Source organism: Drosophila novamexicana, unplaced genomic scaffold, assembly GCF_003285875.2.
Source record: "Drosophila novamexicana strain 15010-1031.04,08,12 unplaced genomic scaffold, DnovRS2.1 tig00000308-arrow-arrow-pilon, whole genome shotgun sequence".
Lineage (NCBI taxonomy): Eukaryota > Metazoa > Arthropoda > Insecta > Diptera > Drosophilidae > Drosophila > Drosophila novamexicana.
In genome coordinates this window covers 1,740,783-1,754,960 of record NW_020824799.1, presented here as the reverse complement: position 1 = coordinate 1,754,960, position 14,178 = coordinate 1,740,783, and the positions used below count along the sequence as shown (strand labels likewise).

At 40.6% G+C, this 14,178-nt stretch overlaps 2 protein-coding genes across 3 annotated transcripts; both read left to right on the top strand.

The window, feature by feature from the left end:
• The first annotated feature begins 176 nt into the window (after positions 1-176).
• On the top strand, positions 177-9,467 carry LOC115759459 (alpha-1,6-mannosyl-glycoprotein 2-beta-N-acetylglucosaminyltransferase). 2 transcript variants are annotated; one of them, XM_030700391.1, is made up of 11 exons: positions 177-762; positions 4,187-4,259; positions 4,328-4,456; positions 4,525-4,662; positions 4,716-4,918; positions 4,978-5,219; positions 5,277-5,422; positions 5,480-5,640; positions 6,696-7,073; positions 8,067-8,281; positions 8,337-9,467. In XM_030700391.1, the coding sequence occupies exons 2-11, from the start codon at positions 4,244-4,246 to the stop codon at positions 8,557-8,559; spliced, it is 1,851 nt and encodes a 616-aa protein (XP_030556251.1). In that variant the 5' UTR covers positions 177-762; positions 4,187-4,243; the 3' UTR covers positions 8,560-9,467. The 2 variants fall into 2 exon arrangements, with proteins under 2 accessions (XP_030556251.1, XP_030556253.1); XM_030700393.1 differs by lacking the exon at positions 6,696-7,073 and having other exon boundaries at positions 193-762.
• A 370-nt stretch (positions 9,468-9,837) lies between these two features.
• Positions 9,838-14,149, top strand: LOC115759462 (4-hydroxybutyrate coenzyme A transferase). The gene is made up of 5 exons (XM_030700396.1): positions 9,838-10,334; positions 12,506-12,898; positions 12,960-13,364; positions 13,433-13,699; positions 13,763-14,149. The coding sequence occupies exons 1-5, from the start codon at positions 10,154-10,156 to the stop codon at positions 13,948-13,950; spliced, it is 1,434 nt and encodes a 477-aa protein (XP_030556256.1). The 5' UTR covers positions 9,838-10,153; the 3' UTR covers positions 13,951-14,149.
• Positions 14,150-14,178: the final 29 nt, after the last annotated feature.

Sequence of the window (14,178 nt, the reverse complement as noted above, 5' to 3'; positions counted from 1 at the left end):
TAAAAATGTATTTATTTTTTATTTATATCTCCGAATTTTAGCCAAACTTAACAGCACTGTTAACAGAAGTGTACTCGATAGAAACCGATAACAAATAAATTCATCACAAATACGGTCACTCTATTTGCGATGCGAGCAGCGTACCATTCTCTAGACAGGCCAGCTGTTTCGTTTTGACTTTCAGTTGTGAGAGCGCACCGTAAGATACATTTGCGAGCAGCGGTCGAACATCGGTGAAATTTATTGCCATATTCCAAAAGAAAGCGAAAACCGATGTGATAATATATGGAAAGTGAATAGATAATTTGTATAAAACACATTGGCCTAATCAAAAGTGAGATGAGGCAATGAGATAAACGCCGAAGATATGCCCGTATGAGTGTGTGCTGTGCATCTGTGTGTGTGTGTGTGTGTGTGTGTGTGCGTGTGTTACCGCAGCTGCCAGCATGTTTGTATGCATGTGTGTGTTCAGAAATTGCACGAATCTCAGCCGCAAGGCGCGCAGCAGCAACAACAACAAACGCGATTTAAGTAATTAACCAATTGACGAACTTTTGCAAAATGCTACAAATTGACTACGCAACGACAACAACAATAACAAGAACAACGACAAGGCGGCAGCAACAATTCAAATGTTGCCGTTAGAAATTAACTGGACTTGGGGCGTCTGAGAAAAATCGATTGACCAACAACAATGCGGAGCAGCACAGACGAGGCGGAGGCAGAAACGAAAACATTGCGCACTTGCAAATTTAGCCAAAGGTAAACCAAATCTAACCTCCACTTAGCATTTATTCTCAATAAATTAGCACGAAAATGCGAACAACAACAGTTTCTTGTTATTGTTTTTGTTGTTTGCCTTTTGTGCGACCAATTTTGGCCGTTTTGTATGTCGCTCGAATTTCGTAACAGCCAAACAGTAAATAAATAAATAAATACATACCTGTTTCACCTGAATTTACACTTGCCCTCCCCTTGACGACACCTTCGAGCGCAACGTCCGATTTCGTTGAGTACGCCTGCACTTTCGCGTATTTGTTGCCTACTCTATACCCTTTAAAAAATATGTGCAGCAGAGGGTATGTTGAATTTGCATGTCTGTTTGTAACAAGCGGCAGATACGGCTTTATTAGCCTACATTATGATGTAAGATAGCTGAAACTGTTTGTCCCGACTGACCGACTGATTGACTGTTTCGGAAAATTCCATTCGCAAGTGTGGAAAAATCGCGAAAAACGTTTGTATAAAACTTTTTTGTTTACCATTCGATCGGCCCCAGACTCATTTTCAAAGATCTTTGTTTCTTTCAAAGCTCTACTTAAGTTCTTCATAAATACGTATTTCAGAGATTTGAAAAATTTTAGCCGTAACAAAAAAAAACCGTCGTCCGATCGGTTTTAAACTCATTCTCAAATATCTTTGAGGGAATTTATTTGATACATGCTACGGGCAAGGCCGGGCTATGCCCGATGATTGAAAATATATATGTATGTGTTTAAAAAACTGGTTACACGGTATTTGTTAGTCGGTCACTTCGAACTAAATATCTTGTACTTGCTTTAATCTTGAATCGATGTCTAAAGTTCAAATTCAAAGTCAAACGCGAGGCCCTTTCCGGGGCGAGTTGCCTCAAGTCCACTTGCACCCTGCTCTATTTATTTATGGAAATGCGTTTCTCTCATTAACCGAAAATACTTTGAATGTTTTGTCATTTCTAGAATATAATGTTGCCATGACATTTAAGGGGCGTGCCAGGCGCTGAAATCAATTATAGTTCACTTTTGTGATTTATTTAATGGGCTCTAGATATAGCTAAGGGGCGTGATTAAATATATATTATCATCTGCTTCGATTATGGGCTTTGACAAAATATTATAAAACTCGATTGCAGGAATATTACTTAATACTTAATTGTGTGACAAGCTCAAACAATGTGTAAATATTGATCTGTTGTTCTAGCTAAACTGTCCAGCCAAACGACAGTTGGTTATTAGAACTTGCCGCGAATTGTTGGGCGCCTAAATCTGAGTCTCAAAAGTGCAAAAATATATCGAAAAAATTGGAACAAACGGATGCTGAGTCTAAACTGAATTATTTAGACTCTTTTTAAAGGTAAAGACTCGAAAGACTCGACTTGAAATTTTAGATGTAGGTGCTCCTAGTGCCTGCGCAGATCGAGTTTGTTTCCGATAATCGATAACTTACTCCGTTGCCAAGCAATCGATAAGAATCGATATCGATATCCTGTTTTTTGGGCAATTTTAGTAAATAATAAGAGCTAGAGTCACCAAACTTGACATATAGCTTCTAAAATAGAATATATATATGCATTTGATGTTGGAAGAAGAGGCTACAGGGTATCCCCTAGTCGGGAGCTCCCGACTAGAACCTCTTACTTGTTTTATTTTCCTTCATTTCGTCAAATGCACTTTCACTAAGAACCTTGAAGCCAATCGGATGTTGGATGGAATTTCGAAGAAATCACAGAAAAACGTGTACCTTAAGTTTTTATGTTGAGCTTTGAAAACAAGTTAAAGCCGAACGGACAAAAGGGAAAACCTCGTTGTTACGCATTTTCCTAAAGAGGGTGGATTTTGCGAAATATGTGAAATAGCTCTCAAGTGAATTTAAAAAAACATAGTTCAGATTGATTGAATGGAACACAAATGGGATGAATAAAATCGTTTTCCGCTATTTTTCCACACTTGCGGGTGAAATTAAAAAAAAAAACCGTCTAAGTTTACTTACAGTAAATATATCATTATTTCATTTTAAATATATATATAATAGCACACTATATATATATATATATGCGTTTATATACCTCTATGAGTATATCATAATTTGTAGTGAAAGCTGCGTGGGATTGAAAATAAGTCGAAGACAAAACGAAAATCCTCGTTGACTAGCATTTTCGCTCGAAAGGGCGGATTTTACGAAAAATGTGAAACGTCCTACATGCCAAATTAAAGAGAAAATACTTTTAAAACGATTTTGAGGTCGATCGCATAGAAAACAAATGTGATTTATAATATCGTTTTTCGCCTTTGTTCCACACTTGCGGGTGAAATTACAACAAATATTTCATAATTTCATTATAAAAAAAAAATGTAAATAAAAATAAAAATTAATTAAAAGCAGCCTATTTAAAACATAACATTATTAGTATATATATATATATATATTATATATGTATATATATATATAGATATTTTGCGCTACATTTTTTCGGCTTAACTGCAACTAGATTCTTTTCTATTTGAGAACTGCTAAGAAATGACATTTTTTTTTTGTCAGACAAATATAATCTATTTTCATGCCAATTTATGCGAGGCCGCGCGATCGCCCACATTACAAGTCGAGTCGGGCAAACAGATGGGCGGGTAATCCCCCGCCGGGGGCCTAATGACAACACACGCAATGGCTACGTGTCGCTAGGAGGCCGAGATGTGGTGCCCCCACCCACCGCCCACCCCCTACGGTTCCATTGTGCTCTGGGTAATCGCCCATCCACCAGCCGAGTTCCAAGTGCTGCCTCCAGCGCGAGACTCCAAACGAAGCCCCGCTCGTACATTTTACGAGTGCATTTTGCGCAAGTTTCTATATTATCCAAAGCCTCTGGAGAATTGGCGAATTGCGTTGGCAGTTTCTCATTTCCATTTGCAGCCGTAAAAAGGCCAATTGCAATTATTTAGAAATGCGAAAAACGATAAATAAAACATTTCAAATAATTCGTTTTCAGTTCCACTCAAAATGATAAGATTCTTCTGCAATGAGCTCACTTAAAATGGTTAAAAGGGCGTATTGTTTGTGTGCAAATGTATGTAACATGCAGGGCTTACAATATATATATATATATACTCGATCCGTACGACAAGCTGGATCAGTCATTCTGTCTGTGGAAGGAAGCTGGAATGATTGTAACTCCTTCTTGGCATTGACTTTAGGCTACGTCCCAGTCGTGCAACTCCGTGTAGAGCAAGTCCTCCTCAAGTTCACCCCAGCGATCTTTTACTGTACATGCTGGAACGATTGTAGCTCCACCTTGGCATTGACTTCGGGCTACGTCCCACTCGGGCAGCCTCTACACGAGGTCTTAAGTCAAATACTAGTTCACTCCAGCGATGTTTTACTGTACATTTTTATCTCAATAAACAACCGGTCTTATCAATTGTGCTTTTTTCAGATGGCGCTATAAAAGAGCTCGCCTAGTAGGCATTTGCTAGCAACTCGGACCAAAAACATGTCTAAAATGAGAGGTAATTCGTGGCAATTTAGGTTTTTTGGTTTTTCTTTTTGACAATTTAATTAAAAATACCTATTGCAGGCCGTGTACTGATACCGCTGCCCAATACGGGGGCAATGGGACGCAAACGCAACAATTTTTATATGCGCAGCGTCTTCATCCTGGCGCTGTGCATCTTCGGACTGCTGCAGTATCACAATTTCAACTATCGTAAGCGACAATTTGTTAAATGATTAAGGCAATATTAAATAAACAATTTTGATTAACTTCCTTCTCAGTGGACAGCCGGGATGCGCTGCTCAGCGATGCGTTGGCCAATGACTCGGCGGATGCCATATTGTCCATGGTGCCGGCTCCGCTTCACAAATATCTGACGCCACACACGCGCAATCACAGCGCGCCGGCGGCAGCAGCAGGTGAGAATTGACAGCTTCTTCGATATTTATTGCTGCTCCTATTTGCCCTGCAGTGCTCCAACTTAACAACAGCATCTCCGGGCTAAGCAACTCCGGCTTTGCGGCGGCGGCGACCACAATCAACTTTGAGGCCTATCGGCCGCCCAACATCTCGGAGATCAAGCGTCAGATTGTCAGATACAACGAGCTGCAGCTGGTGCTGAACGAGGACACGTTTGGGCCGCTGCAAAACGATTCTGTGATAATTGTCGTACAGGTGCGTGAACGTGTGTTTTTGTTTGTTTCCTTGGCTCTAGAAACATTTCCTACTCGCAGGTGCACACGCGCATCAATTATCTGCGCCATCTGATTGTCAGCCTGGCGCAGGCACGCGACATTTCCAAGTCTTTGCTGGTGTTCTCGCACGATTTTTACGATGATGACATCAACGATCTGGTGCAGCAGATCGACTTCTGCAAGGTGCTGCAGATATTCTATCCGTACTCGATGCAGACGCATCCGCACGAGTATCCCGGCGTCGATCCCAACGACTGCCCCAGGAACATCAAGAAGGAGCAGTGAGTGCATTCAGCCAAGAGGTCTTATCTATATAGTAATGTATATTATCCTTTTAGGGCTATCATTAGCAATTGCAACAATGCATTGTATCCGGATCTCTATGGCCATTATCGCGAGGCCAAGTTCACGCAGACCAAGCATCATTGGTGGTGGAAATCGAACCGCGTCTTCAACGAGCTGGAGGTCACCCGGTTCCATACGGGTTAGTCACGGCTACGCCTGGAAAGAAAACAACATTAATACTTTGTACTTTTGGCAGGTCTCGTTTTGTTCCTGGAGGAGGATCATTATGTCGCCGAGGACTTTCTCTATCTGCTGGGCATGATGCAGCAGCGCACCAGGGATCTGTGTCCGCAGTGCAACATCCTCTCGCTGGGCACCTATCTAAAGACATTCAACTATTATACGTACCACAGCAAGGTGAGATATCCTCAACTGCCTGGCTGCGATATTCGTTAGTCGCCTAGTCGTCCAATCAGAGAAAAACTGCTTCAAATACAGCATATTTAATTAATGTCTTTTTAACCAAAAGCAAATGTCAATCGCTTATGCCAATTTAATTGTTATTAACGAACACATCCTACCTAAACATGAACGTATAATGTACATCATATCAGCACTAGGGCTTTATAGTACATAGATCATGTTCTTGACTCGGTTACAGTGAAAGCTCGCTAAGGAAAACTTATAAACATATAAAAGTATTTCCAAATTTTACTTGAATCAACTCAAATTTTATGTTAACGTTTGTTGTAAGATTTCATGTTGTCAATAATAGTTAACGAAGAATTTAAATAGAATAGGAAAAACAAAGCAACAGAAATAGAAATGTCCGTTAATTGCAGTGCTGTCAACTGCCGCTTCGAAAAAGTATCTGAAACCAGTGTTAAAAGCGACAAAGTTGCCAATTAACAGGGATGTTATTATTTGCTATTGAGATTCTCAATAGCTAATTCCGTTTTAGTTTAACCGTTAACCGTTCCAATTGGAAATGGTACAGCTTCTACAGTGCTAAAAACGACAAAATTGGCCAATAAACAGGGCTGTTATTACCTGTTCTCAGAACAGCTCAATAAGTTTTACTTTAACCGTTTATGTGTTCCAATTGGAATTAGTATAGATTATCTTTTGCTAAAACGTAAAAGTTGGCTAATAAACGGGACTGTTAGTACTATTGAGATGCTAACTCAGTTGAAAATTCCAATTGGAAATAAGTAATAGAGCTTTTACTGTACTTATACATCTTACAGTTGCATACATACTCGTACATGCATACATACATACATAGCTGTGTTCACACATATTAACATCTGTCTGTAACGCCCGATAAATATATATGTTGTACATATGTATGTTATGCCATTTAACTATTTGCTTTTATCTCTTATCTTTAAACACATCAACACGCGCATTTGCAGTTCATATTTGTATCTAAAAATCATATATCTTTCTGCGTTCTTCTCTACTTCGTGCAGACTAACAAAAAATCGTATGCTTCCTCGCTGATCTCGTCAAACAGTCTATTAGGATCGAATAGGAACAATAATTACAATAATAACAATAATAATAACGGTAGAAGCTTGCCTGCCTCATCATCCAGCACTTCATTCAAGAATGCCAAAGTCTATGTGGGCGACACCGTAAACGCCGACAAAAATAACAACAATAATAATAAAATCAAAAACAATATGAACAATAAAAGAACTAGCCACATGAACACTGTCACCGCCGCATCCAACACAAATAATGTCATTAGCAATAACAATAACAATAACAATAATGATAATAATAAAAATGGTGCACAAACATGGAACTATCATGTCCTGCCGTCATTGTATTCCGTCTATCAGAAGGTAGCGCACCCTCGACTGAAATAACAAATACAACAAAAATATCTTTCATATTTTATAAAATCAAATCTAGCACCTCCGATCATTGCCGTAGTAGAGCACAATTATTTTTTTATTTTCAATTTTTTCATTTGCCTTTGTGTAGTGTGTCGCAAAAGGACACTTGTTGGCATGCTACCCGCCCGTATACCCTAACCAACTGCTTTGGCGTATCGCATGTAATTGTTGTTGTTGCTTTATTTTGTTTACTTACTGTAACTGTTGTTGTTGTTTCTCTTTATGTTGTGTGTGTGTGTGTGTGTGTGTGCTCTCTCTCTCTCTCTTTGTCTCTGTTTTGGCATGCCGATAAACCGTTACAATCGCCGTCACCCGCCCCCCTCACACGAACGCATGCAACACACAGCTGCGCGCCCGCGTACGTACCGCCAAGCTCGATAGGCACAGCATCGTCCAAGACTATCGCAAGGTAGAAAAAGCGTTAAAATTATTCCAACCGAGTTTTTATTAAGAATTCAAATGAGAATCCATTAGAGGCTTAATGCACTATGCAGCAAGGTGCACACGTATACGCAATGTTCGCGCTCTGATGTACAGTGCATTGGGCCTAGAAAAACTTGTTGCGTCACAAATTCACCTAATTAAACTGTAAGCAAATTGAACCGTTAACATTCATTAGTGGTCACATGCACCATACATCTCGCCTTAAAGTCTGGCAACGCTGCGCTATTTTTGCTCTCTGATGTACAGTGTATTGGGCCTATTTAGCAGGACATGTTGCCTAAAAAAAATATATATTTGCTTAACTCAACAAGTTGAAAAATTTTAACTTAATCTTGATAAATTTTTTAATATTTTAGATAAGATCTTGGCTCGTTTTATGACTTTATAAAATTTGCATGCTTACAAACCATTTTGTCCTACTGTTCGCTGTTTTTTCCCCCTTCAAATTGAAATGATGTGAATTCTACTGATGTGCGTTTTTGTTGGCCCTGCCAGGTGGAGTCAATGCCCTGGATTAGCAGCAAACACAACATGGGCTTCGCCTTCAATCGCACCACCTGGACGAGCATCCGGCGCTGCGCCCGACACTTTTGCACCTACGACGACTACAACTGGGATTGGTCCCTGCAGCACGTGTCCCAGCAGTGCCTGCAGCGGAAGCTGCACGCGATGATTGTCAAGGGACCGCGCGTCTTTCACATCGGCGAGTGGTGAGTACCTGATCCTCATAAGGATTTATGTTACGCTCATGTAATCCTTTTGCAGCGGCGTCCATCACAAGAACAAGAACTGCGAGTCCAATCAGGTAATCTCTAAGGTGCAGCATGTGCTGCGCATCGCACGCAACTCGCATCAGTTGTTCCCGCGCTCCCTGATGATGACGGTGCCCAGCCTGATCAAGAAGTCCAAGCTGCGCAAGGGCAACGGCGGCTGGGGCGATCTGCGCGATCATGAGCTCTGCCTGAACATGTCGCTGCCGACGAGATAGAGCTAAAAAAAAAACCAAAAAAAAAAACTAAGCCAAAAACTGGCTAAACTAGTTAATATATATATTAGCTTGTAGTTGCGTAGAACATCATTTTAAATAGCTGTTCGAATTACACTCTAAAGTACTCTTTAAGCTAAATACAACATCTGAAAGTACTCGAAAGTACTCTAAGCTAAAAGCTGCATCTGAAAGTACTCGAATTATACTCAAAAGTACTCTTTAAGCTAGAGGAAACATATGAAAGTACTCGAATTATACCCGAAAGTACTCTTTAAGCTAAAAGGAAAAACATCTGAAAGTACTCAAAATCGCAATCAACGCTAAATTGTGCATTATATGCAACTTTTTATACATATATATATATTTAAAAACAAAATCGGAACAGGAGAACTTATTTTAAAATGCTGCACAATTAAGTTTAGCCTCTAGTCAGATTTGTCTAGGCAACAGAATGAAATTTCATACTATATATGCGATATATATCATTTATTGTTTAGGTTCCGTCCAATGTTAAAGACCGAACTGTTCCCATTAAACTATCACGAACATTTCTACTATATATCTATATCTATACATATTTTGAGCAAAAAAAAAACCCCCAGATTGTGCCGAAACAAAGTCAAGTTTAGCAACAGACCATAACGCATAAACTAGTCATAATATATATATAAAACTAAATCCGACATGCATGGAAAACAGATAATATAATATGGTAAAACTCTTCAATAGATATTGTCTATGATATATGGGTAAAGTATGTATATAGTAAAAACCTTTGTTGTATAGATTTCACATAAGTTCTTTTAATGTATAAGTATTACGATTATGTACGTAATTTGTTATTTTAACTGTTAGTCCAAGGCGCTTTTATCTATTAGGTTTTCAACTATAACTGAACGAAAAATACTATATATTAAACGCTAATTAAATACAATCAAAGAGTCTTTTTGCTTCGATAAAACCAACTAGAAATCTTAACTTAATATTGATTTAATTAATAATATTATTGGGAAGCACTTCTAATGATATCTGATTTTAACAAATGTTCCATTTGTTGAATTTGTCATCAGATTATTACAAGCGTGTGGCCAGACTTTTTTTTTTAATTTTGAATATTAGCGGGCTGCTGTGGATTGTCATTCGCCCCGAAATGTATTGAGTGCTGTGCAACGTCGTTATTTCGCTGAGCACTATATGTCAGCAAGCATTATTAAAAAAAAAAATACATAAGTATAGGAAAATATGCTTAATTGTAAAAAACGTACAATGTTATTTACATAATATACATAAGTAGCAAATCGTATAGTTGGCCAGTCAAAATTCCATATGTACTTTGTTATCTACTACACGCCGATGATTTAGAGACCGCGGCTTTTAAAAGCTTTTGCGGTGTGGTAAAGCTTTTGGTTAAAGCTAGTTGCAATCGCGCCGCTGGAGTGGTGAGACACAGACCGAATCCGATTGTGAAACCGCAATAGCAGTGTGAACAGAATAAGCCAAAGATTGAACTCTTGCTGCGCATTCATAACCTGCCACTACTATTTTCGTTCTGGAAAAATAGAAGACTGCGTCCTCTGTGTAATAGACTGCAATCATGAGCAAGCAACTGTCGCGTCATGTGAGACAAATCAACAAATTGCTGGGCACCGCCTCAGCGAATGCTGCCGGCTCCACGCACAACAACTATTTTACCTATGTGCAGGAGCTGTCGCATCCGCTTCCACGCGAGCCGCCAATTGTGTCGCCAGAGGAAGCCGTCGCCTGCATTAAATCTGGTGAGTAGCTCTTTACTGGATCCCCGGATGCGCTGCTCCCTTCATAATTCTGTTGAGATTTGTTTGTGGCGTCGCAGAATGGCAAAAATGTAGTGTTATGTAATGTCTGCCGCTGAAAATGCCAGCCACTAACGTGATTGCCCCCCTCAGCCCTTTGCCCTAATTTGTGTGCTTAGCAAAGCAAAGGTTATAGATAGCTAAAGGGACGCGTGGAGGGGAGAGCGACGACCGCTCAAAGAATGCAAATGAAAGGCGCGTCAGTGCGTGTGTTTTTGTGGCGCGTTTGTAAATCAAACTATTTACACACATGCGTGTGCCTGTGTGTGTGCGCACACATAAACATATTAAGTGGGCAATTACAGGGTGCTCAGTGGCTGGGCCCATAAAGAAATCAATTGACCGTGATTAGTCCTATGAACTGACAGTGGACTTATCAGTTATTTACGAGCTCTGCGCGCCCACGTATGCAAAATACCCTAAAAAAAAACAAATCATAGAAAACTAAATTGTCTAATATGCATATGTACACATATGCATACATATGTACTTTGTAATTGTTTTCAGCACTGGTTGAAAAGTTTCAGGTTCTGACTCGCTCCAGCTGCAGCTGCAAATTGTTTTCCTTCCAAGAAAACAGTGTTAGATAACATTGTACTTTGGACTCTGTCCAGATGTTTTGCTGCGCCCGACAAAAGCTGAGCTTAGTGCCACATGCACACGCACACACATTAAAACGCAGCCATTGCCGTTAGAACCTGCCTGCGCTGACAGCTGTGCTGATAAGGGCAACTTATCTACGTACATACATAATAATAATAACTACAAAGCTAAAACTGTTTTAATGTACATATGCATGTCCGACATTATGCAACAACAATCAGAAGTTGAGGGGACTGTACAGCAAGAGATGCGTGGGGGAGAATTAGCATTTTATTGGCTGCTTTCAAGTGGGCGGGTCCACAGCTCTGATAACAGAGCTGCAGCCGAAATAAATTTGCTAAATTGTTGGTGCTAATTTAGCTTTGATTTAATCAATTTCAATCGGTAGTTGCGCAAGAGCTCAAAGCGAAAGAAATGTCGTTAAAAATGTTATGAATCTTGATAAAACTTGTTTAGAAGCCCTGCCCCCAAAACGTATTTTTATTTACATACATCTTTAATTTTGATTTTTAGATCGCACTTTAAGAGCTTCATTTTTGATCTGACGGAGTCTTGTACAAATACAGTTAGCGCTGCTGTTCTAAATTTAGATCAATTCACACACACACGCGCCGAACTAAATCGGCTACGTCATTTCATTTGGAAAATTTATTTTTTTTTTTTATTTTGTTTTTGTTTTCTATGCAACACTTTTTGGCCAATAAGGCAAGTACGCTGTTATGTATTATAATGCGTACTTTATTCGACAAGCTTGATGAATGGGAAAAAACAACAAAAATTATTAAATGTAAATTATTTTAAAGCACTTTTTTATGGCCAAACACAAACACACAAGCACAACCGTTTTGTGCATTAATAAATGTATAGGCAGGCAGGCATCTTCACGACATTGCATCTGTAGGGCGCAATAAAAATAGATTATTGGCATGCTCCCACACACACAAACACACACATGCATATACATACAAACATGTGTATATACACAGTATATACCGTATGTAAATAAGTGGGCTGCGCGTTGCGACGCTCTGCGACGTCAACTAGTCATATCAAGTACAGTAAACACTCGCTAAGGTAATACAAAATTCAAAAATTACGTAGCTAGTTCGTGTGCATGAATGTTCACTGTATATGTTTGTTTTGCCCGGTTTATTGACGTGCGTATTTTTGGCTAGATTCCTCAAAATATAATAGCACGTGCAAAAAATACCGTTTATTAAAGACTTCGGGTAAAATGTGGGGGGGGGGGGGGGGGGGGGGTGGTGGTAAAACGTAAATATTAAAACAAGACCGTTTATTAAAGTAACGGGTGGGGGGGTTTACAGTGTAACTGTAAGAAATAAATACTGCCAAAAAAATGTTTGTTTAAAAGTATGGTTACCCGGCGTTGCCCGGCTCATCAGCGATCAATCAATTATAAATTCAATAAAAATATATATAAATTTATACCAAAAAAAAAAAAAAAATCAATTATAAATGTAGTTCTTGGATAAACCCGCTTTTTTTTACAGGCGACACGGTTTTCGCCCAGGGCGCAGCTGCCACTCCGGTAACGCTTCTGAATACCATGACGCAGTATGGCAAGTGCAATAAGCTAAAGGATATTACCGTCTGTCATATGCATACGGAGGGACCGGCCGAGTACTGCAAGCCTGAGTACGAGGATATATTCCGGTCGAACTCCTTTTTCATGGGTGCCAATGTGCGCAAGGCCGTCGCCGAGGGCCGGGCCGACAATGTGCCCATATTTCTGCATGAAATACCGCAGCTGTTCTACAAGAAGATCGTCCAGCCGGACGTGGCGCTCATCCATGTGTCGCCGCCGGACAATCACGGCTATTGCAGCCTGGGCACCAGCGTCGACTGCGTCCGAGCCGCGCTGGTCAACTCGAAGAAGATTGTTGGTAAATGGACTCGAATGATTCGTAAATGAAACAACATGAATTCAAACCATTTTATGTACAGCCCAAATCAATCCCAATATGCCGCGCACCTTTGGCGATTCCATCATCCACAAGTCGCACTTTGACTTTGCCATCGAGGTCAACGACAAGCTGCCGCAGCATGGCACCGGCAAGATTTCGGCTGTGGAGAAGAAGATTGGCCAGCTGATTGCCGAGAATTTGGTCCAGGATGGCGCCACGCTGCAGATGGGCATTGGCAGCATACCGGATGCCGTGCTCGCCGCTCTGCATAATCACAAGGATCTGGGCATACACTCGGAGATGTTCGCCAATGGCGTTGTCGATCTGGTCAAGAAGGGCTGCGTCACCAATAGCAAGAAGAAGATGCACCAGGGTCGCATCGTAGGCTCCTTCCTGATTGGCGATCAGCCGCTCTACGACTTTGTCAACAACAATCCGTTTATCGGTATGAACTATACGCTAGATAGATACTCTATTATATAAGATGTTGTAAATCCGTAATCCTATCCGCAGAGATGTTGGCCATTGATTACGTGAATAATACGGGAATTGTGAAGCAGCAGCCACGCATGACAGCCATCAACAGCTGCATTGAGGTGGACGTGACTGGTCAGGTGTGCTCCGATTCGATTGGCACACGCTTCTATTCCGGCTTCGGAGGTCAGGTGGACTTTATACGCGGCGCAGCCGAGGGCACCGATGGCCTGGGCGTGCCCATCATTGCCATGCCGTCGACAACCAGCAAAGGAGGCAGCAAGATAGTGCCAACGCTTCAGCCAGGTAAAGGTCATTTGTTTATAATACCAAGCATCGCTTGCTAATCCTACCCATTTGTTTTGCCAGGTGCCGGCGTCGTCACCTCCCGCGCCCACGTTCACTACGTGGTCACCGAGCACGGCATTGCCTCGCTGTTCGGCAAGAATGTGCGCCAGCGTTCGTACGAACTGATCCAAATCGCCGATCCCAAACATCGCGAGGCCCTGGAGAAGGCCGTCTACGAGCGACTCAAAGTGATGCCATCCTGCGATTAAACCCAACAACCCATTTTAAGAGTGCAACGAATCGAGCAAAGAATTTTTAAATATTTTTTAAATGCATTCCCGCAAAATGGTTTCTCCCTGTTTTCGATCCGAATGAAATTCAGTAGAAAGTGTAACAGTTTTCCCACTGTTTAGGCAGAATGCAGAAACAATAAGTGAATCATTAAAAGATGTTAAAACAGAAAACGAATATCCTGTTCAAATTTGTTGTTTTTTTTT

Excerpts from the sequence above, each read along its gene's own strand:
- LOC115759462 (XM_030700396.1), top strand. The coding sequence starts at position 10,154 with ATGAGCAAGCAACTGTCGCGTCATGTGAGACAAATCAACAAATTGCTG. Across the intron at positions 10,335-12,505 it reads CGTCGCCTGCATTAAATCTG|GCGACACGGTTTTCGCCCAG; the intron begins GTGAGTAGCTCT and ends TTTTTTTTACAG. Across the intron at positions 13,700-13,762 it reads AGTGCCAACGCTTCAGCCAG|GTGCCGGCGTCGTCACCTCC; the intron begins GTAAAGGTCATT and ends TTGTTTTGCCAG.
- LOC115759459 (XM_030700391.1), top strand. Across the intron at positions 5,220-5,276 it reads AGGAACATCAAGAAGGAGCA|GGCTATCATTAGCAATTGCA; the intron begins GTGAGTGCATTC and ends TTATCCTTTTAG. Across the intron at positions 7,074-8,066 it reads TGTATTCCGTCTATCAGAAG|GTGGAGTCAATGCCCTGGAT; the intron begins GTAGCGCACCCT and ends TGGCCCTGCCAG.